General features: G+C 38.8%; 1 protein-coding gene across 1 annotated transcript in view; it reads right to left on the bottom strand.

Annotated features, from left to right (window-relative positions):
- Nucleotides 1-24,555, bottom strand: part of LOC140229420 (laminin subunit beta-1-like) — a 78,808-nt gene that overhangs the window by 5,820 nt on the left and 48,433 nt on the right. The window contains exons 15-27 of the mRNA XM_072309672.1: nt 24,074-24,305; nt 23,514-23,677; nt 22,346-22,570; nt 20,330-20,550; nt 9,891-9,987; nt 9,092-9,283; nt 8,064-8,244; nt 6,960-7,144; nt 5,738-5,973; nt 4,780-4,956; nt 2,736-2,967; nt 1,480-1,600; nt 739-880 (exon numbers count right to left, since the gene is read on the bottom strand). Of these exons, the coding sequence (XP_072165773.1) occupies nt 739-880; nt 1,480-1,600; nt 2,736-2,967; nt 4,780-4,956; nt 5,738-5,973; nt 6,960-7,144; nt 8,064-8,244; nt 9,092-9,283; nt 9,891-9,987; nt 20,330-20,550; nt 22,346-22,570; nt 23,514-23,677; nt 24,074-24,305 (2,405 nt within the window). The remainder of the gene's footprint in view (nt 1-738; nt 881-1,479; nt 1,601-2,735; nt 2,968-4,779; nt 4,957-5,737; nt 5,974-6,959; nt 7,145-8,063; nt 8,245-9,091; nt 9,284-9,890; nt 9,988-20,329; nt 20,551-22,345; nt 22,571-23,513; nt 23,678-24,073; nt 24,306-24,555) is intronic.

Here is a 24,555-nt window from a genome sequence, read left to right as displayed (position 1 = left end):
CACTTCCACATGTGAAATGTAAACAAAGCTGCTCTTCTCTTTACAGGAAGACAGTACAAAGACACTCCGCTTCTTATCAATAACAATTTCAATTCAATTCACACATCACATCCAACACAGACATTAATAATACACTCAAGTCATATGTCACAGGATGAAAAAAAAAAATGTTGCTTTTCTTCACTAAGTTATCCACAACATTGTGACTAGCATAAGATTAACAATTTTCAATTCATTCAATTCAATTCAAATTTTATCTAATTTTTCAAAAATAACATATATATTTCACTTTCTTTGGTAACAGAGAATAAGGTTGCATAGGCAAAACAAAGTAAACTGAGAAGAATATAATTGTGGAACCTTGTAGTAATAATACGTTGTCATGAGAATTGAAGTGATAAAGACGAAACAACACTGCGCAAACTTCAAAAAATGGAGGGACCCACTAAAAAGACAAAGCTTTTGTAGAATGTGGGCCCTTCATGTACAGTACTGCGTATGTCAAAATAGAAAAATAAGCTGATGCACAAATGGAAAAAAAGTCTTGGAAAAAAGGCTGAAAAAATGGTCATTTTTACAGCTAGGCCATTCTATATTTTGTCTGCATGTCACTGTACACTTGCAAAGCTGATCATCGCCTTCATATTAAATGACTACAGTAATGTCAGCCATGTTGAATCAAACTTAATCACTGAGCAAGTGGCCTTTCTCACCATGCATGTGATAAAAGTGACTTACCTGCACCAAAGCCTCATCTGCCTCTCTGATGTCCTGCTTGGCCGCATCAATGGCCTGACCAGCAGTGTCCTGGGCATCCTCGGCTTGTTGTAGGGCTCTGGACACACTTTCTGCCGAATCTAGCACTGATTCAGCAAATGCCCTGCAGCAAGACAAATAATAATAATAACAATAATAATAATAATAACAATAATAATGATAATAATAACAATAATAATAATAATAATAATAATAATAATAATAATAATAATAATAATAATAATAATGATAATAACAATAATAATAATAATAATAATAATAATAATAATAATAATAATAATAATAATAATGATAATAATAATAATAATAATAATAATAATAATAATAATAATAATGATAATAATAATAATAATAATAATAATGATAATAATAATAATAATAATAATAATAATAATAATAATAATAATAATAAAAATAATAATGATAATGATAATAATAATAAACAATAATGATATAAAAAATAAATAAACCTTACAAGATATCAATGCATATCCAAAATGCCCATAAGATTCTATCCAAAGAGTGATAAAGTTAGGCACATTTCTATTTGCATAATCTCCTTTGAAAAATTAAAAGCATTTTTGATTCACTAGACATCCCCCAAATTGACAACTTCAATATTCATTACGCTGTTATCTTTCCTATTGAAAACAGATGTCTGCCTATCAGAGGGTAGGTAGTCACACCTTCATCTAGTCTTACCTGGCCCGGTCAGCTCGGTCCTTGAGGTCGTTGACCCTTTGTAGGTCATCACGCGTAGCATTGATGATCTCGTCAATGTTCAGCAAAGTTCTGATGATCTCCTCAATTTGTCGAGACAGGTCTGAAGAGACAGCAAGTGATAACGATCATCATATGACTTTGATAAATAACAAAAACACCAAGGAGACCTTGTGGAGATGAGAAAAGCTTTTAGGACACATGTAAGGTCCATCCTCTTGAGGAATAAAAATAAAGACAACAAGAAAAAAACACACAGTCATGGACTTCAACTATTGTCATTTGATTGGCAGAAGGAATGTCTTTTTTGCAGATCATTTTGCTATTGTTCTTGTGCTCTGAGAAAGGTTAGACATTTCACACACAATCTGACAGTCATGAAAGGTTAATAAAAAAAGATGATTTTTGACCAGGAATCATGTCAAATTAACAATTCTACTGAGTCTTGATACTCTTTTCTTTTTCTCTACGACCATATACTTGATAATGTTAGCACCAATCAGTTGCCTTTTTTTTCAACCTGCCATTAACATTTACAGCATTTCAGACACATGAGAGCCAACAGTTGGTTTAAAGTTATTCGAGAAGCACTGTAAAGCCATACCTGTGATTTCAAAATTAGCAGGCAAATTGTGTAGGATGTCAGGTTTTTGGAATTCAACTTAGCAGGTAAGGATACAGGGCTGAAATCATTCACACGTCTAAATGAGGGCAGAATGCATTCTAGTATTCTCTTGTGAGGATATGGAAGAGATAGTTCATTTTGCATGGAGTCGCCATCAGTCAGAATCAGTGAAATTCAAATTTGAAAGATGATGTCATATCTCACTTCTGCTACTTCATTTTGCAAGGTGCCTCATATGGTTGTTGGTGTTTATAAAAAAAAAGGCCCTATTTAAAATACTATGCCCCAGATAACATTGACATCAAAACAGATGATATCATAAACAGCTGAAGCATTATTTATTTATTCATGTATTGTTATTATCATTAATAATTATTAATACTAGTAGTAGTAGTAGTAGTAGTAGTAGTAGTAGTAGTAGTAGTAGTAGTAGTAGTAGTAGTAGTAGTAGTAGTAGTAGTGGTAGTATTATCATCATCATTACCATTATCATTATCATTATCATTATCATTATTACATGGTCATGTACTGTCTCATGTACAATCAGGGAAATGGCAAATTTTAAAGTTGATATCATATCTTACTGCCGGTAGCCAACTTAAACACCACTCACTTGCAATTTCCTCAGGAGAGAGGGATATCTTGGTGTTGAGTGTCTGGTTGACAAGGAGACGAACGCTGTCGGGCTCCGCCCTGGCCCGCCCCAGGAAGTATGTGATGTTGTTGATGAGGTCCTTGAGGTCGGTCTGGCCTCCCTCGGCCTCCTGCTTGGCCATGAGGGCAGCATCATACGCCCTCTGGGCATCGTCCAGGGCAGCACCAGTCTGGTCCTTGGCTTGCATCATCTGGAGAGGACACCATTTACTACAATCAGCAGGAGTTGGGATAATTTACCACTCTGACAACACTGACAAGGCAAGCTCAATATACATGTAAAGAAATTATTATTGTTCTGTTTTTGTTTTGTTTTTTGATTTCCTCCTTCCACCACAGTTCACTGATCAAAGTGATACAAGGTTGCATGAAAGATGGAATTTTCTGCACCCTGCAAAGTGCTCCTCAGAGTAATCACTTCATTCGTACACAGATGAAGAGTCAGTGAAAATGCTTATGGTCCAGAAAAAACAGCAGTCTGCATCCTTGCTTCACTGTGTATAATATCTATAAATTCATGAAGACATAAGAAGTCATTCACGTATGTGGCATACTCTCATTGATGTTCACATTACTTCATCAAAATAGAGAAAAAAAGAAAATATGAAAATACGCTGCGCAACTTGCAACATATGTATGTTTTTACAATTTACTCACATACACTGTACTCCGCAAATTTGTGCTTTTTGTATTCATCAGTGTTTATAATGTCATATTACATTTTGAGTAAAGTTGAGAGGTGAAGGCTGCTGTAATTTTGGCTCCTATGGTAATGATGTGAAATGTATTGTCTTGTTCATGCTGCAGTATGACACTTTTGAAAAATGGTTTATGTTTTGGGAGTATTTCGATATCAAAAGTGTGATGACATTTTGATCACTTGCATACGACCTTCATTCCTGAAGTGAATTCCCCATTTACTCATAGATAGGTAGAATGCTTTGTGATGATCGATTGTGACTGAGCAGTCATATTTTCTAACATGATGCATGCAATGCACTCCAGCACAGAAGATCGGTGGATAATGCCTGGCCCAATTTGTTGATTATTAAAAAATTGGTGGCACATTGTAGCAACCAAGATCATGTATGCTTTGAGACTGTCATACTGTTGAAATTTTCGCACATTTCGCGCAATCAGAAACTAGCACAAAATTAAAAGCAAGCGAACATTATTGCTTGCCATATATTCCCGTAACTACTGTCTGGATTCCGCGGAATCAAAAACATGCATAACTTTTCTTACCGGGCAATGCACGAAAAATTAGTTGTGCGAAAATATCCCCTTTTACAGTATTTCACCTTTTCATTGTTACATGACTGAAATTGTGTTATTATGGTGTTCTTTTACACATTCATCATGCATAAATCTACATATTAAAGACAGACCATCCCATTTTCATGCAAATTTTTGAAAATTTGGAGAGAACACTTAGGTATTGAAGAAAACACTATTTGGAAACCTCCTGTAAATTTTGAACTCAAGAGGGTCTTTATTTGTTGAGTTAAATTTACCGTTAACACTGGAATAATTTTTTCGTACTACGAAATAATTTCAAATCTAAACTACTATTCTAGTTTTACAGACCTGTATGATGCACCTATGTACAACGTAGTTCATGTAAGTGGTGTGTTGTTATTTGCCATAAATAACAAAGTAAAAGATACTAGTGAATTCTTCCTTTCTGACAGCTTTAACATGCACATCTTTTGTTCGAAGTATAAGTATCATATTACAATCACAGGAGGATTAATGTATGCAGCTGTGCCTAGTACACAGAATACATTACAGTGAGCATTTGGTGCATTATTTGAATTTTAATGGCTAACAACCTTCAAATTTCACAGAAATGTTATGGCTTTACAATAATCTGCTCATTCTGGTGGAATATATCATGTTCTGTGCTATTTGGGAAGGAATGCAAAAGGGATGGTCTATCTTTAAAGCAAAAGTTGACGGTTCTGCAGGCAGAGAAGGACTAAGTTTGCAATTGAACTTTGTACCTCTTCCAGCAAGCTGTCGGCCTCTTCCTTCTTGTTGTCCAGCTTTCCATCTGCCTCTGACGCCCTCCTGAGGGCCTCCTCCGCCTTCTGCACAGCGCCATCACAGCTCAGTCCACCACACTGTCCGCAGCCAGCCCCTCCACAGATATCGCAAGAGTCCCCTGGGGAACCACACACCTGGCAGGATGGACAGAGAGTGAGAGTGAAAGAGCATGCCTACACATACATTGTAGTATTTACCCCTTGACCGTCCAATTATGGTAAAGCCTTGTGCAATGTTTCCCATACTGCTTCACCAGAGTTTCATTCATTCATTCAAGAATATGGCACAATGTGCCTGGTTGATACCATTTGTTGACTACTGCTGGTCACCTTGGTCAGACCATGAGGGGTCAGCATCACTCGCCCACTCATCAGTGTAATAAACAATATTAATAATGCATGGTAGTGAGTCTATTCATGACCAAATAAATAATGCACAATGTGGCTCACGATATTATGCATGAGGCCCACATCTTAACTGACCTTTGAACCCTCTATGCAGAAAGGAAGTATTTTACTTTTTTTTGCTCTTTTAATTATTACCATTATTTTTCCTATTTCACTCATTTTCTTTCATTCACTACAATTCATGATATTAATATCTAGCTTACCTAGTGGAATTCATGGCCAGGAGTGGCATTTCAACTTATTTTCTTAAGACGTCTGACCTTAACCTGTGGCCTTACATCCCTGATTCTTCTACATTGCTAGCACAGTATAATATTCCTTTAAAAAAGATGTTTCTTGGTATCACATGAAGTTTTGGAGCATTGCCATCTTTGTATACAGGTGAGCTTTTGGAACTTGTGAACCTCTGGAGCTATGAAGTTTCAAAAAGTGGATTTGGTGATGAATGCCTTAAGCTCTCGAGTGGGAATGTGAAGAGGAAAGGAAATTATCATAATATCTATGTCACCTGCTCATTGATGGTAGCCAGTTGGCCCTCTAGCCCCAGGAGCTGATTTTCCACATTGTCCAGTCTGTTGAGGTAGGCATCGCGTTCCTGCTGCAGCGCCGCATTGCGCTGGCCAATCAGGTCCTCCACCTGCTGCCGGATAGCTTCTGATTGGTCCACCACACCGTCAGCCGCGTCCGCCTGGCTCTGGGCCTCACGCGACCTGTTCTGGCTCTGCAGGATGCTGTTGAAGGCACCTGGGTGAGGAACGGAGATGGAACTAAGGTAACTGCTATCTAGTGGACATGCACTGTAAAACCAGGTAATTTGCATGAGCAGGAAACTTTTGCATGATTTCAAAATGAGCCAAGATTTGTGAAAGTATTCATTTATACAATGCCTTGCATGCCAGTGGTGATTTGCTATAAAGGCTGTCAGCTCCAATTTGCGGAAGTTTCTAGTCATGAACGTTTCTTGTTTTAGAGTGCCTTCAGTTCACTGATACTTCAGTGCGTGTCCTATAAACATGCCATCCACCGTTACTTACTATCAAAGTAGTCCATGTGGTATTGAGAGAGGTTTTCCTCATATAAAACAAACAGGATTCAACTCTGCCTGTGTAAAGCAGGAAAGGTCCATCACAAACAAATAGAATTTGCTCTTTAAGGCATAATTTACCATTTGCAGATGAAACAAAAACCAAGCATTAGTGCTTTAAAGTAGTTCTAAAATGTGAGTTAGGGACAGAAACAACCACTGTAAAAATTTGAATCCATATAATTGATGCTAAGTACTGTTAAATACACAAAATGTGAACAATAGTTATGATAAGAATGCTTCAAGACTAAACCGTCTATAGTTATGGTTTATTGAAAAAATACTGATATCTCCTTATATTTAGGCTTTTATATTTCGAAAATTTTATATGGCAGGATGTTTTGTGATACAAGAGACTTACACATATGCATTAAAGGGGATATCTTGAACATTTTTGAAATCACTGCTCCCAAAAGGTAAACTGGACCTTTAAAGCTAAAAAGAAAGCTTGCACTGCATGATATTTTTTTTTTTTTTAATAGTCATTGAGGCAATGTAGCACTTGACATTTACATCTGTCATCCTGTCTACAATTATCAACAGCTCACTGACTGAATGACTACTGTATTCTGAAATGACATTTTGGCAATGGTCGGAGGTTGTGCATACAATCATTTATTCTTTACGATATAAAGAAGTGACGCACCCTCCACATTTGCTGCCTCCAAATCAAATATCTCATTCTCCAGTCTCTCAGCATCTGCGCGGAGTTCCTGAGATTCCCTCTCGAGCTCGTCCAGCGCGCGGTGGGCGCGATTGATTTGGCCGCGGGTGCGGGTCTGGTCGCCGTCCAGGGTGCGTATCTTGTTGGCATAATCATTAAGAGTTGCCCTGCAAGTGATGGTAAGCATCAATGATTACGAGCCCACTTATACATGATGGAGACAGCCCCTGGCTACATGTATGTCCCACTGACAGACATCACGCATGAATATAATGGAAATCCTGCTGACATTTTATCACTAGCCAAACCTATAAGATGGAATAAAAGTATTCTTTAAAAACGAAGGCCACAGAGCAGATCATTAAAAAGTCTAGGAATAATAATGAAATTGGATCAATAATTAGTTGAATTCAAAAACTGGAAAACAAACTCACTGTTGCGACGTTTCGCCAATTACTAATTGGCTTCTTTGGGCAAATGATGCTCCCGATAATGGAATGGCCCTTAAATAGTGCGAGATTGTGCAGAGCGAAAGACGGCTTGGGATCTTGCGAACGGCCCGGTCCCATGTGTGTGATAAATTGAAACGGACGGAGACCTCATTTCTTGTTAAGTGTGGGTCTCTCCACTCGTTCCCAGATGGCTTCCTTAATGCCCCTCTCAAACCATTTGGATTCTCTATCCAGGATGATCACCTCATTGGTGTTGACAGAGTGTTTGCTAGAGTTGATGTGTATGTATACTGCCAGTGCGCTCTGCACAATCTCTCACTATTTAAGGGCCATTCCATCATCAGGAGCATCATTCGCCCGAAGAAGCCAATTGATAATTGGCGAAACGTCGCAACAGTGAATTTGTTTTCCAGTTTTTTTTTATTCAACTAATTATTGATCTTGTGCTTTGACTGGGTGAATGAGAAGAATTTACATCAGTCAATAAGGAAATTGGTTTGCTCGGTGATTTGGTAAAGGACAGTGTGGACAAAAATCTGTGGACACAACTGTGTGAAATTTCACCACTTCTAAGAAAGCATTTACTTTGTAGCACCTTGATCAAAGGAATGACAGTTAAGTCTGTATCCTTTACCTGATGTCATCAAGTTCCCTCTGAATGTTGTCGACGTCGTCCTCTGTAACCGACGGCATTCCAATGAGGGTTTCTGCATACATTACCCTGGCTTCCAGGCGTTCAAATTCCTCATCATAAGCGCTGGTCGATCCATTGACTTTGATCTTGCGAGCGAGCTCGATGAGAGAGTCAGTTTGATCTACAAGAGAAAAAAAAAGACAAACAATGTGATCTAATTAAGCTTCTTTTTTTTCTAGTCCAACATGGCCAAATACACACATCCTGGCTTTAGTTTGTCTTCAAGTGTACACTAGATGACTGTGAAGTGTAATCTGTAGTCATATGTGTTAAACCTATCATAGAATGGTGATATGGATCCTAATAAAATGACTAGCTGAGAGCTATTACATGACCACAAACACTCTTTTATTTTTTACTGAAAGCCTTGCTTTACTCTTCACTGGGTGCTAGTATACTAATGACCGATACTAACTGCCACTCATCTGCACCCATGCAGTTACATTGCTTGTGCATTACAAAAGCATTGCATTCATTTCTGTGTGCAGATCAGTTAGATTGGAGCTGGTACATACTGGCTTAGGAATGTCACAAGAACCAAATATTACCATTTCATAAAACAAATAATGCACATTACTTGGTTGATCATTAACCCGTGAGGACGGTTTGATTTTGCTACAACACGCATTTCCCATAGACGCTTGCCCGAGTATACTCGGGACTCGTCCTCAACGGGTTAATGAATATATCCACCCTCCTTAACTTTTGCACAGTCCAACACACATTGTTCTAAACTACTATTGGGTAGATGATTCTCACTAATGCCCTCAGTAATGTGCAAAATTTGTATACCAATAACTAATGAGGTGGTATCAAAGAATGTGATATGAGGTTACATGACTCATTATTTCACAAAAAAAAAAACATACAGAAAAAGACACACAAATCACAAGCAGAAATAGAGGGAAAAACTTGAAATCATGTCCAATACCAGAGCTAGGCATAATCATATGAGAAAGTTGACTCACTCCTGAGATTTTGGACTGTCCTGTCCCAGTCATCGAAGCACTCCCCACAGGGCTCACAGCGGGGCAGCTCTCCCGTCGTGCCACGGGCACACTGGTCGCAGCGGTAGCCAGTAACTCCGGGCAGACAGACGCACTGGCCCGTGGCCCGCTCACATTGGGAAGTGGCCGATCCCTGCGCGTCACAGTCACACTCTGCGAGAGCAGACATAGAACAATTAAATTTACTGCTTACCACATCAACACAGGTGCAATAAACTATGAGCTTTGATTTTCATCACAGCATATTTCACACAATAGAAATATATACAAGCTTTCAAACATTTGTTGTTGCATTTCTTTTTTAAAAACTGGCATTTTCAGAGCACAGACGATTATGCCTTGATATTAAAATGAAAACAATTGAAATCATTTCAGAATGGAAAGTACAATGGGATATGCCCATCTTATATGCTAGACTGGGTGAAAAGCCCTAATGTGGACATATATAAAGTACATTTGCAAAAACAACCAGGAAAAATATTGATAGAGAACTACAGGTGATAGTGCTACAGGAATTTGAATATTGAAGCAGACAAATTTAAACACAGCAAGATATGAAATGCATCTAGGCTGTAATATCAACAAAAAAAATGAATATATATACATATATATACATACATACATATATACAGGTAAGCAAATACAACAGATATAGAAATCAAAACAAAGACAACTAAACTGAGTGAACATTTCATTGACAACCACATCATGTCAGGGATACAAAACTATGAAATTTTGATGGCCTGCTACAGAAACATACCTGTGCAACCGACACGTGGGTCACCCCAGTAGTTAGCCTCGCAGTCACAGCACTCTTTTCCACCAAAGCCTGGTAGACAGGAACACTGACCAGTGTACTGAAAGCACAATCATAGGTTTGCCCTAAAATTATCTCCTTCTTTTATACAGGAATGGTTAAAGCTTGTACAAGGATGGACAAATCTTATTGAGAGCATAAAATGCAAGCTATATTGCACTGGGACTGCAATTTGTCTACAAAGAGTATTGAAGGAGCCTATTATGTGCATGGTGTACAATCCGAACCATGAAAAAGTGAGGCACATGATATATGTGATGGAGCTTTGGAGTTGTTTTGCTTGGACAAGCCCTCAGCATGACTCCAACTCCCGATGTGTTTTGGGATGGCTGATGTTAGGGGTGAACTGAGTGCCTGTCATCTTGAAGGTGATGCGTTTCTATAAAAGATGACTGTACACAAATCTTTAGAGACTGCAAGTATACCAGAATAAAACTTCAACTATTCATCGCAACAGCACGACCATCCCCTATATCTCTCACAGTGAGGAGAATGATTTTCTCCACAAAACACATAAAACTGGCCAAAACTTGGAAAACAGTCATCACTGGTTCCTAATCTAGCAGGTCAGCAGCTTTTCTATAAGACAAAATATTTCAATCATCTTTTCACTCAGTAGTTGTTGATTGTTGGTGTGCTCTCCTGAGTAGTGATGAATGAAGTTGGCTGGCCTAGTAGGGGAATATCCTGAAAAAATAACTTCATTACATAGTTTTATGGGCACAGTTTCCAACTACACAACTAGAAAAGCACTCTGAGAGCGCAGACCTCCGCCAAGTACCACTACCAACACTATTCGCGATGCTTTGACAGTGAAAACGCCGTCCTTACACCGTGATTTAGTCGTCCTATGGTTGTGCTTTCGTCGTGAAAAAGTCGTGGTTTTATTGTGATATCGCTGTGAAATCGATGAGGTAGATAATGAGATAGCCCCTTTGTCATGTTAATAGATCTTTGTTCGCCCTCTTTAGAAAATGTAACAATCGGAACAAAAGCACAGTTCTGGCGAGGGTGTCTTGATCGGACTCTCGAAAGCTTTTGTTATAGCGCAGCAAGCCGTCCGCAAATTTCTATAGTCGCATGGATTAGATTACTACCATGGCTTACCGTTATTGTTTGAATTCCCTCAGTTCATCGCGCTTTGCCGCCCGGGCACACAATAATCGCTTCGACTGCGAAGTGCACATTTAGTGAGGACGGAAAAAAAAAAGATATAAACTTTAGCGAAAGTGCATGATCAGACTCTAGGTATATTCTGAAAACATGCATCTAATCGATCGCTTATTTTCCGTCGCAAATTACATGGTAAAATGTGCAACAAAATCATTTGTATTTTACGTAAAAACGTTTTATAAGACCTCCGTGAACGCAATGTCAACGCAAAGCGTGAACTCAGTAAAATCGGAGAAACAGTATAAACACCCTGCCTCACTCAAAACATCTGTAAACTCTCCCTTTCTGCATCGATTTCCACTCCAAATTTCACTTCGATGGAGTTTGTAATCCGTTCCTGTCGCCGTAACGAAAATGTCTAGATCATCAATGGTACTGAAAATGACTTTCCGAATATTCCGATGTATCAAGGCAGGGCTTGACACTAACGGTGGCCCGGTGGTCCAAAATTTCAGAAATGAAGATTTTGATGGCCCGATCGGGCCACCAAAAAAAGGTCGGATGTTTGCCTTTACTTTTGGAAATGAACAGCGGTAACAATCGGCTCCGTAAGATGCTAAAATAAATGTCAGATGTTTGCTTTATTTTTGGCAATGAATAACGGTAATATTCGACTCCGTATGATACAATAATGAATGTCGGATCTTTGCTCATTCATTGTACTTTTGGAAATGAATAACGGTAAGATTCAGCTCCGTACGGTGCTGAAATTAACGTCAGATACTAGTATTTGATTTTGCGTTCGGAAATGAATAAGGATAACATTCGGCTCCGGAAGATGCTGAAATAAAATAATGTCGAATATTTGCTTTGACTTTCGGAAATAAATAACGATAATTTTCAACTCCGTACGATGACAAAATAAATGTCGGATATTTGCTTTTACGTTCGAAAGTCAATAACAATAACATTCAGCTCCGGAAGATGCTGAAATAAATGTCAGATGTTTGCTTTCAATTTTGGCAATGAATAACGGTAATATTCGACTCCGTATGATACAAAAATGAATGTCGGATCTTTGCTCATACTTTTGAAAATGAATAACGGTAAGATTCAGCTCCGTACGGTGCTGAAATTAATGTCAGATACTAGTATTTGATTTTGCGTTCGGAAATGAATAAGATAACATTCGGCTCCGGAAGATGCTGAAATAAAATAATGTCGAATGGTTGCTTTGACTTTCGGTAAGGGATAATGATAACTTTCAACTCCGTACGATGATAAAATAAATGCCGGATATAATATTTGCCTTTACGTTCGAAAGTAAATAACAATAACATTCAGCTCCGGATGATGCTAAAGTAAATGTCGAATGATTACTTTCACGTTCGGAGATGAAAAACCAATATTCAACTCCGTACGATGATTAAAATGTCGGATGCTTGCTTTTACTTTCGAAAGTAGATAGCAATAACATTCGGCTCCGGAAGATGTTAAAATAAAATAATGTCATGATGATTGCTTTTACGTTGGAAAGTGAATAGCAGTAATATTCTGCTCCGTACGAAGCTAAGATAACTTTCGGATGTTTGCTTTTAAATTTCGAAATGAATAACAGTAACATTTAGATGCATTCGATGGTAAAAATTAACGTTTCATATTTAATTGCTTTGACGTACGGAATGAATAACAATATAGTATTCAACTCCGTACGATGATAAAATATATGCCGGATGTTTGCTTTTCCGTTCGAAATTAAATAGCAATAACACTCAGCTCCGGAAGATGCTAAAAGAAATGTCGAATGATCCCTTTGACGTTTGGAAATGAATAACAATAATATTCAACTCCGTACGATGATCAAATAGATTACAGCTCGTTATTCCGAAGGTTCGTTGAAGGCTCTTCGGTCCGAAGATTCGTTATTCCCAAGGTTCCCGGCGTTGTTCCGAATTTCATTTTCTGATTAACTATTCTTCGGAATAACGAACCTTCGGAATAACGCCACAATTAATGTCCAGATTAAAGAACCCTTTTTCATTTTCGGATTAACGAACCTCTAGGTATCATCTAGGGAGACTTTGTGTGTTTTGGATTAACGAACCTTCGGAATAGCGAACCATCGGAATAACGAACAGCACCCATAAACTAAATGTCTGATGTTTGCTTTTATGTTCGAAAGTAAATTGCAATAACATTCATAATAATCTATAAGCCTATTTGCTAAATCTTAGAACTCAGAATAACAGTAAGATGATTGAATGTTCTATTCATTGATTTTCGACATGACGCACTTCAGTAATATTTGATATTTTGTTTTTCTTTGTAGTAGGACCGATGTAGTTTTTCTTAAGTTTTTCTTGATTTTTCTTTCGGGCCACCAGAAAGTTAGTGTGGAGCCCTGATCAAGGTCATTGGCATGTTAGCCCGATCGGACGCCGTGTTTTTACGAAAGAGTATAGAAGCGCACGAATGTGATATTTACTACGGCTGTGTATATAGTTAAGCCACTTGATAAATGTTGATGTACAGCGAGAGTTATCAACATTTAAATTATGTAGAAAGCGTGATCGTTCGTATTTTGTCATGAGGGTATTTAAAATTCAGATAAACATCTCATTTCTCCCATGCCGTGTGGCGGAATCCGAATGACTGTCACAAACTACTTACGAGTAAACCTCCATCAATGTACCCTACCACGCCACACTACATACATTGTAGCTAACACGAGTCCATGAGAGTAATGCGTTGCCATGCATCCACGTGCGTCCGCACTACCAGTGAGCGGTCAGTGCAGGTGCGCAGAGCACTTGTACAAAGTGATGCGTGCACCTGATACTCTGGCGTGAACCATGCAGGGCCGTATAAAGAGAGTGGCCATCTCGCTTTTTGGCTTATGTGTTTTGAAGCCTGTGATTGGTCAAAAGCTGGTCCCATGATCTACAGGCGCCATGTCGTTACTAAAGTGCGCTCATAATGCAGTGCCCACTGTTTACGACCACAGAACTCTGTGTTTACGATCCCTTTGGCTTGGTTATTTTGTTACGTCTGAGCGTGCACGCTAACCCTGTTACGTGTAATACGCGCGGTAACGACATGGCGTCCAAATTAGCAGTTGGCCAGACTCTCTTTATATACGGCACTGGCGTGAACCTTAAACTCCTTCCACATGGATGAGAAGACCGGACGAGATCGACGCGACGGGTAACTTAGTGTCGATCACAAATCATTTAAAAGATGACTACAGTAGTATTCACACTGATTATGCCTGCATGGATAAGAATTTCAGCACAGCCTTTTTATTCACTTCCAATATGGGGTCTGTAAGCCTATATTTCCGAAGTATACTTTCTCTCATGAGTCGATGGAATACTAGTACAAACTTACATTTCGTTTCTCTTGTCAGGCACAAAGAGAAAGAGGGAGAGAGAGGGGGTGGGAAACAAACAATCAGAATACTGTTAGCGTTCGTTTAATACATTGTAGTTTAATACATTCTTAACTTGAAGCTATAATTTCTCGAATATTAATTCATTGCCTTTCCCACGGCCCTCAGAAACTGAAGTTCATGAACTTGCGGTGTGTCTTGTTTATCATGTTTGGCACGTAAGGAATGCGCGCATACTACTAGACAGGGCGTGTATTCTTCTGCCATTTCTTTCTTCGAAGTCTGAAATGTAATAACCGTCGAGTAGGTTTATTTGATGTGCTTCACATGTTAATCATGATGCATGCATGCCTGAGAGCGTTCGTTCGTCGTGAACCTTCAAAACTTGCTCTATACTCAGACAATAATTTCGGGAATTTCCAAGGCAACTGAGTAATATTTCTTTTTTAAAACCATTTATAAGAACAAATGTAACCTGCTAATTGCTTATCGATAAATCGATAAAGTTTAAACTATCGTTCTTGTGCCTCACAGTGGTGTGGAGCGTATGCCGTTGAAACGTTCTTTTTAATGATGGAATAGAAAACAAGAACGCAGTTTGGTCGACCGTTCACAAGTCACCGCGGGGCAGCAAGATTTCTTGGGTTTATCATGCTGTTCGCGCCAATATTTGTGTCGTGTGTCTTTCTTACGTGCGAAAAAGTTTGCTAGCGGATTACAATCTCCCGAGTTTTGTAACCTGCTAATTTGTATGCGTGTATAAGAAGACATTGTAGGCTTCCTGCCAACCTCTTCAGAATATTAAACATCGTTAGAAAATATTTCAAATATTCCACCAAGTGTCTATACCAGATTGTTGTATTTCATTTCTAAAAATGCAAAAGCTCCCCCGTGTGAGAGGGGGACACCCCCTTCTTCACACATTATAGACTTCTCTTCACTCACATAAAGTTGGTTACAGTGAAAGACGCACACGTCCATCAGAAGGTGGTTGTAGCCATTCTCATTGCTCCCCGATCGATCAGTACACATTTTCTTTTTCTTGTTTTTTTTTTTGTTGTTGAAAAAGAATAAAAATATTGTAACAAAGTGTGAATTAGATCGTTGAAATTCAGATCTCGATACAAACTTTCCTCGCACCTTTGATCATCAAAGTTCTTACACAGTGACAGACGCGCACGGGACTCACGAGGTGACAGAAAAATCACGATTTTATAGCCATGCCCACTGTCCCAGAGTATTAAATTTCTTACATTTTCTTTAAAAAAGAATGTGTACATAATGAATTCCATAAAAATGGTGTTGAATATCATATCTAAAATACAAATGCACCCGTGATGGTCTGTCACAAGCTCTGTGCTCTCTATTGATATGCTCCAGCTCTCCCTCGATTACGTGCTCTTCCCCTCCCGCACACGTAAATATGGATATAGTGCCTATACCTGTTACATGTATCTTTGGACACTGTTTCATACGAGGGTATGATTAACCCCCACCCCCCACCCAAAAAAAAAAAATAATGCAATCGTTACATGGAGTTTCCGCCAGATGTTGCTTACGCTATATGAATAAAAAACCGCGTAGATAAGTAACAATTACCATAGGTACTCTCTTAAATTAAGCTCTTACCATAGAGGTCACATCAGTCGGGTCACTAATAAAAAGAACTGTTCATAGATAATCGGGCCAACCCCGATTTGTAAAGCCTGATGTTCTTTTTTTCTATTTTGTTTGCATTTAATTACAAACGTATACAAACTGTTTCTTGACATAAAGCCAAGGTGCTCCCTGCCCTATCGTAGGTTGTTTAACAATGACCCGGATATTCATTAACTCCTTGCGACTGGAAGCTTTTGTGCTTGATGATGATATCAAAAGGTGGAACGGCATTGAGTCGCTGAGCTGCGCATGCATGACCAACGATGACCGAGCTGTGCCGATATAATGGGTCGGTTTGGAGATGGATCTTTTCCACCTCCCTGGTTCGATGTAAGGTAACATGGACATTATAGTACACTTCGTCGTCAGAAAACGACTAACAGTTATTTACTGTTGATCACCAAATCCTCGAAGTAGTATTCAGAGTAATTTCACAATTCAAAATTTAACTCCCTTTAATCTCGTAAGCAGTTTATTACATGCAATTCGGTAAAACGTGAGATCGTATGGGTTTTGCATTGTCATGATCATGTTGTTTATATTACTCGAAAATATCAATAAATGAAATTCTTGCCTCGTATTGTTTTCATTACAACTGCATGATTGAAAATTTGTTTTATATCGACGTAAACTTTGAATTCGTGAATACAACTTGAATGAAAATTACTTGACTGGACATGCATGGGCACTTAAAATCTGATCTATCCACAAAGAATAATATACACGAAGATTATCCCGTATTAATTCTATCAAATTTTGTTAAGGACAGAATTGCATTATTGTTGATAACGGAATTCATGATGCCGTAATTACGATAATTTACCTTGCACTGAATCGTAATATTGCTGTTAATGATACGGAATGTTGCTATAATCACTAACGAGTGCCGCTTAGTTATTTCCGCGTGCAGTATATTATGTCGTATATGTTGTTTGTAACAATACTCCGTCATATTTTGAACAGGCCAAGACACAATCACTCGCCCTGCGTATTATACTGTACATAATTATGACATAGTTCACGATATCCCGCTCGATAAAATGATTGGATGAAATGAGCGGCAACTTCTTAGCACTTCTGATTCTTGAGCAGATATATAATTTTCTTTAAGAGAATATCCATATCAGCGTTTTAAGCTTCATGATTTAAACTACGGAAATTGTTCTGTCTGTAGGCTGTGTTATCAACAAGGTTCTATATCTGAAAGAGAAATTGCAAGAGACTTTCAGTTTGCCACTGCTCTGCGTGAAAGTTTCGTCCGCATTTGCACGCTGTATAGGGGCCGAATATATCACTGTCATTATCGTAACACCTCGTCTTCATCATTATCACAAGCGCCCTCGATCCATCATTATCATCATCAAAAGCATTAAAAAAAAATTTTCAACGTCATAGGGCTCGACACTAACGGTGGCCCGGGGCCACCAAAAACACACGTAGGGCCCCTAAAATTTCAGAAATTAAGATTTTGGTGGCCCGATCGGGCCACTAAAAAAAGTCGGATGTTTGCCTATACTTTTGAAAATGAACAGCGGTAACAATCAGCTCCGTAAGATGCTAAAAAAAAAAATGTCAGATGTTTGCTTTTAACTTTGGAAATGAATAACGGGAATATTCGACTCCGTATGATACTAAAACAAATGTTGGATGTTTGCTTATACTTTTTGAAATGAATAACGGTAAGATTCGGCCCCGTACGGTGGTAAAATTAATGTCAGATATTTGATTTTGCGTTCAGAAATGAAAAGGATTCTTAACATTCGGCTTCGGAAGATGCTGAAATAAATGTCGAATGTTTGCGTTGCCGTTCGGAAATAAATAAGAATGATATTCAACTCCGGATACGATGATGAAATAGATGCCGGATGTTTGCTTTTATACGTTCGAAAGTAAATAGCAATAACATTCAGCTCCGGAAGATGCTAAAGTAAATGTCGAATGATCCCTTTGACGTTCGGAAATGAATAACAATATTTAAATATTAAACTCCGTATGATGATAAAATAAATGCCGGATGCTTACTTCTACGTTCGAAAGTAAATAACAATAACATTCAGCTCCGGAAGATGCTAGAATAAATATCGAAAATCCCTTTAACGTTCGGAAATGCATACCAATAATATTCAACTCCGTACAATGATTAAATAAATGTCGGGTGTTTGCTTTTACTTTCGAAAGTAAAGAGCAATAACATTCGCTCCGGAAGATGCCAAAATAAATATCAGATGATTGCTTTTAGGCCTACATTCGTTTGGAAGTGAATAGCAGTAACATTCTGCAACATACGATGCTGAAATAAATGTCAGATATTTTGCTATAGCATTTCGAAATGAATAACAGTAACATTTAGTTGCGTTGCATGGGAAAATAATGTCTGATGTTTACTTTGACGTTCAAAAATGAAAACAGTAACATTCGGCTCCGTATATACGATGCTAAACAATTGTCAGATTATTCATTTCACTTTCGGAAGTGGACAGCAATAGCATTCGGCTCCATGCGATAATGAAATAAATGTTGGATGTTTGCTCTTAAATCTGGAAATGAATAACGGTAATATTCTGCTCCGTACGATGCTAAAATAAATAGCACATTGTTGTTTTTACATTTGGAAATGATTAACGGTATCTATCGGCTCAGTTAGGTGCTAACATAAATAGCGGATGTTTACTTTCACGTTCGGAAATGAATAGGGCCTAAGGATAATATTCAGCTCCGTAAGATGCTAAAATGAATGTCGGTTCTTTGCTTTTACACTTGAAAATGATTAACGGCAACATTCGGCTTCGTAAGGTGCTAAAATAATAGTAAAATTGGATGATTGCTTTTAATACAATTTTGTTTGTTTTAGGCTTTCAATACCGATGTAGAAATAAGGACGATACGATAAAATTAGAAGCTGAATGAATATTAAATGACATGTCTCACGTCACGCTCAGGCATTTTAACACGACACGTGGTACGCGCCTGCCGTGATATAACGCATTGAAGAACCTGCATGGTAACGTACATAAACACGCATGCGATTTGTCGTAATTCATGTGGTAGCGAACGCAGGAATTTACGAAGACGAACACAGGGATTTACGAAGACGAATACACATGCTTCGTTGCATGTCTTTTCATGCTATTCTAGGTGCTCGCGTCGATCGACGAAACCATACTATACTGTTACAAACGACATGAACAATGCAAGTAGAGCTTCGTTTGTTGTATCGAAATGGATAAACAAGGTGCTGGAACCAAGATCATCAGCGGATTATCAAACTTTGCAACGCTCCAGAAGCACTGAAACAGCATGATTTGATCGTTCTTCAGCCGTGAACTAGTAGTGAAAAAGTCGTGGTTTTGGAGCCCAAGAGCTGCGGACAAAAGCCGATGTAACAATCGGCGGATTATCACCATGAATAGCATGTGTCTTTTGTTCGATTTTCACGCTGCATAACAAAAGAGTCACTCTAGCCGGCGAGGGGGCGAGGCAGGATGTCGGTGACTGTTCTGCCTGAAAAGCACGACTTTTTCACGACGTAACAACTACTAATCCACGGTAATTTCACATCGATTCCAGCACATTTTCACAACTCGTTCACCACCTAATCACAACGCAATCACGGCAAAACCACGGGGACAATATGTAAGTGCAAAAGCACGACTTTTGCACGACTAAATCACAACGAAACCACAAGTAAAGGACGGCGTTTTCACTGTCAAACATCGCGAATAGTGTTGGTAGTGTACGCAGCTCATTTCCACCACTGATCTTGTTCTTCCATAGAGATATCAGTGATTTCCATCCATACGTACTTATAGCATTGTGTGCTGAAAGTCACCCAATTTCCCAATATAGAAGCCTTTGTTACGTCATAAATCCTCAGCTGCACGGCGCGCCTCGCCCTAGCAGAAACTAGAGCACGCACTTTAGTGCGCGCATGCTAACCTCAAATACGCGCAGCCTGAACTCCCAAGTTCATTGACCCTACCTGCCAAAATATCAAAAATCCCTCATATATTCCCCCAAAATTCTTGGATCACTACCAAAAGTTAATCGTTTGTTACTTGTGTCATTCTCAACCTTTCCTGCAAGTTTCACCCCAATCCGTTAACTACTTTTTGAGTTATTTTGCACACTGCAAAACAAACGAACACACAAACCAACGGTAACGAAAACATAACCTCCTCCCTTGGCAGAGGTAATAAACACACACGTTAGTAAGAACACTTACCTCATCACAACGTGGGGAATAAGAACCATACGAGCAGCAGTTGCACGCCTCACAGCCCGTCCCACTGGCAAGCTTCCAGTGGTTGGGAGCACACTGGTCACATCTCTGTCCGAGGACGTTGGGGAGACAGGGGCACTGTCCAGTCACAGCGTCGCAAACACCGCAGTTGTTGTCCAGGTCACAGATGCTGCGGTCAGTGCCGAGAATGTTACATTCACAATCTTTGGGGAGTGACAAGACCAATGTAAAAAGAGAGAACATAGGTGAACAGAGAATGGAACTAATAGTACAGCGTAAATAATTATAACTTCAAAACAGATATACATGTAGCTCTACCTACAATAAGTGTTACATTAAGTCATTGGGTTTTGCCAGATTGCTATGTTCAGTCTTGTGGACACTATTATCATATTGGCGAGCAGATAAGCCACAGAGAAAAAGGTGTATTCAAGACTTTCAGTCAAAGCTGGCTACATACCATACTTGTCAGAGTAGAAAAATGTATGGTCTAACTGAACTTGAAAACAATACAATCCCTCTATCATGATTTCAGCAAACTAACTCACCTGTCATGAGTGAGAATGCAACCAAAATATTAATTTCTTGATTAAATAAGAAATAAATAACGAACTTGGAATGTTTCAAGAATGTTTAGAAAACGTCTTTGTGTTTTAAGACCTAAAATTCAAGTCAGTTTTGAGACGTACAGTATTATTCACTTCATATTTACGACGTATTAGTGAAATAAAATATACTTTGTTTTGCAACTTATTTACCACGTCATATTAATGACGTGACGTTAAATTTTCGTCAGTTTTGTGACGTCTTTGTGACTTCATATAATAAGGCCTACGAATTATAATTTTATAGAGTTATATCAGTTTGCGACATACTGTCGTCAGAACGACGACAATTTCACGTCAGTCAACTGTCAAAAATAAGATTTTTTTTTTTTGCTCAAATGGAACAGACGCTATTTAGACGTCTCAAACTGACGCCAATAAGTCGTATTGTTGTTTGAAGATATCTAAAACACGTCATATTTGTGACGTCTTTCTGACGCCTGGTTGGTTATACGAAGACGTTGTAAAGACGTGTAGATTACTACTTTAAAGTCTTATAGACGAAAATAAACACAGATACTTGACATCATATAAACGTTTCAAACTGACGTGAATATGTCGTATGATTTTTCAAACTGACGTCAATATGTCGTATTTTTGCTCAAATAAAAGTTGTCCCAAAGATGTCATTGGTGGTCATTAGATTCGTCTAAATGACGTGAAAATCACAATTCTAAAGACAAGATTTACGTCAGAATAACGTCATGAGCACGTCATCTACACGTTAATTCATGCCTTTTTTATGTATATTGGAAAAGAAAAAAGGAAGACGTCTGAAAGACGCCTTTTTCACGAAAACTATGTAAACAAGGAAAATGGACGTGATTTTGACATCATTTTTAGATCGCATGGGCTAGGTCTAATAAAGCGCATGTGAGTACCTCAAAGTACAACCATGATACAAATCTGGGTCCTAGCTGACATTTGGACGTTTCTAAACGTTCTTGAAACGTTCCAAGTTCGTTATTTGGACGTTTTGTCAAAACATTTTCAGAACATCATTTTTCTGGAAGGTTTTCGACGTATTCAAAACGTTTCAATTGGACGTTATGAAAACGTTTTTTTAATCGTTAAGATAACAAGAAACCTTTCTAATTTTTAAGGACCGACAGAAAAACGTTTGGACGTTATAGACATCCAAATAACTTTTGAACAAAAAGCCTTATGGCCCATTTCAGAACCCTGTTTGATTTTTGGATTAACGAACCTTCGAAATAACGAACCCTATTTCATTTTCGAATAAACGAGCCTTTGGAATAGAAACCCTATTTTATTTTCGGACTAACGAACCTTCGGAAAATGTCACAAATATTCGGATTAACGAACCTTTCTTGAATTAAGGGTTAACAAAATTATTGACCAAACCATCACCATTAAAATGACCAATGGTTACCTCTGCAGGTTCGTTGGATGGCATCACCGTAGAATCCAGGCGCACAGGTCTCGCAGTTGAATCCTGCCGTGTTGTACAGACATCGTAGGCAACGGCCTGTGTTGGCATCGCAGTTGCCAGGATTGCTTGTCAGGGTGTTGCCATTGCAGTTGCAGAGGTTGCACGCACCACCCGGCTCGTTGGGGTTTCCAAAGTAGTTGTTGTCGCACTGATCACACCGGATGCCTGCAGTTTGTAGTGACGAGGTTAAATGAGACTTCAGGACGATTTTCAGACTTTTGCAACATTGAAAACTGAACACCTATAAATTGGTTATAGAGTTTCAGAATTTATAGTGTTTGGGATGAGGATTTTGTATGTGGGTTGGTGGGGTTTTGTAGTTCACACCAAGGGCTTGGTAGCGTGGGGATGCCATGGAGTGTAAAGGCTGGACCAGCTCAGATATATTTGAGAATCCCCATAACGAACTGTGCACAGTACAACTTTATCACTGATCTCTGTTAATACACATGCAGCCAAAGAATCTCAACTGCATTAAGGTTGCTCAAGGTTGTTCATGTCTATTAATTACACTAATGCCATTAGTACACACTTACTCAAATAAATGTATTGCAGTTGCGAGGAATAGGCTTAAAATAATGACAATCGTAATATCATGGTTTTGGGGTTGTTGTTTATTTTTTTCAAATGAATGAAAGCTAACAGGTTCCTTTCTTTCTATCACATATTCCACATAAGTACAAATTGATGATAATAACACCTAAAATATGATTATAAAAATCCAATATGATGAAATGATTACTGTAAAAGTGGATATGTTCGCGGGACTAATTTTTCGCGCTAGGCCGGGTCAGAAGAGTTTCGCGTGTTTTTAATTCCGCGGAATCAAGACATCACGCACAGGAACGTATGGCACGCAAAAATATTCGCATGTTTTTATTTTCGCGCTAGTTTCTGGTTGCGCGAAATGCGCGAAAATTTCAACACCGCGAAAATTTCCACTTTTACAGTACTTGCTTTTGCAGTGAGTAGGTAGAAGAATTTATCGCCAAAACCAGACAAAGCAATATCAGTGTTCACTTAATTTCCCAGCCCACCTACCCCCTTCCCCCTCCCCCCTCCCCCTTTCTCCATCCAAGAAATGCTATAAGAGAGGAGGGCTGCACACCTGTGTAGCCATTGAAGCAGTCACACTGTACAGTCTGCGTGCCCTGATCCAGCTGGCAAGTCTCGGCGAACTGGTTGCCGCTACCAGCCCCGCCCGGACACAGGCAGCGCTGGCAGGGCAGGGAGGAGCCGAGAGTAGGATCGCCATAGTAACCTCGCTGACAGCTATGAAAAAGGACAGGGAAGGAGATGGACATCAGATTATTGGCCTCCATTGAGAAGATATGATGTGACAACACATGTCTATCCTACAGGGAGTATGATATCATCATTTTTTTTGTAGGTCCTCATTTAAAAAAAGAGAAATCACAGCAGTCATCTAATATATGAGAGATTAGGAATGTCATTTGTTCCTGTATATAATGGGGGGTTTAAAATTTGATTGAAATTCTACAATACATGATAAAAAAACATCTGAAATTTTTGTAGAAATGATTGAATCACTAATCTTGCAGCAAAAAACACTAATTCATAAAGTGATTGTAATGGTTATTATGCATGTGCATAATCATGAATCAAAGAATTTGACTATGGGAAAATGCTTCATTTCAGTTCCTTTACCTTTCACAATAGAAACCAGCAGTGTTGCTACGACAACCAATGCACTCTCCAGTCCGGGGGTCGCAGATGTCAGCGTGACCGTTACAACGGCAGCGCTGGCAGTTGGGGAAGTTCCAGAATCCTGGCTGACACTCGTTGCACTGCTGACCGTAAGTATTGGGCCGGCACTGGCACTGACCAGATACTTGGTTGCAGAACTCGTTCAGTGAACCCGTGGTGTCGCAGTTGCAAGCTGCGGTGGATTGAGACATAGTGAGTCAACATCAACAGCCACTTCTTACCCTTCCATTCCATCTGTTTCACTTATCACTAAGAGTTCAAAGTTCATGTTGTGACAGAGAAGGCACAAATGGTTATTAGCATGACACTTCATTTTACACTACAAAATGCTAATATCTAGGAAGAATGGATATCACTTTTATTTTACCACAAAAAAAAAAACCTTTGCAACTGTAATCATGTGTCAGAATACCCAGAACTCA

The sequence above is a fragment of the Diadema setosum genome, chromosome 6, assembly GCF_964275005.1.
Source record: "Diadema setosum chromosome 6, eeDiaSeto1, whole genome shotgun sequence".
Taxonomy (NCBI): Eukaryota; Metazoa; Echinodermata; class Echinoidea; order Diadematoida; family Diadematidae; genus Diadema; species Diadema setosum.
The sequence above is the reverse complement of the archived record's forward strand: the minus strand, read 5'-3'. Positions and strand labels throughout refer to the sequence as shown.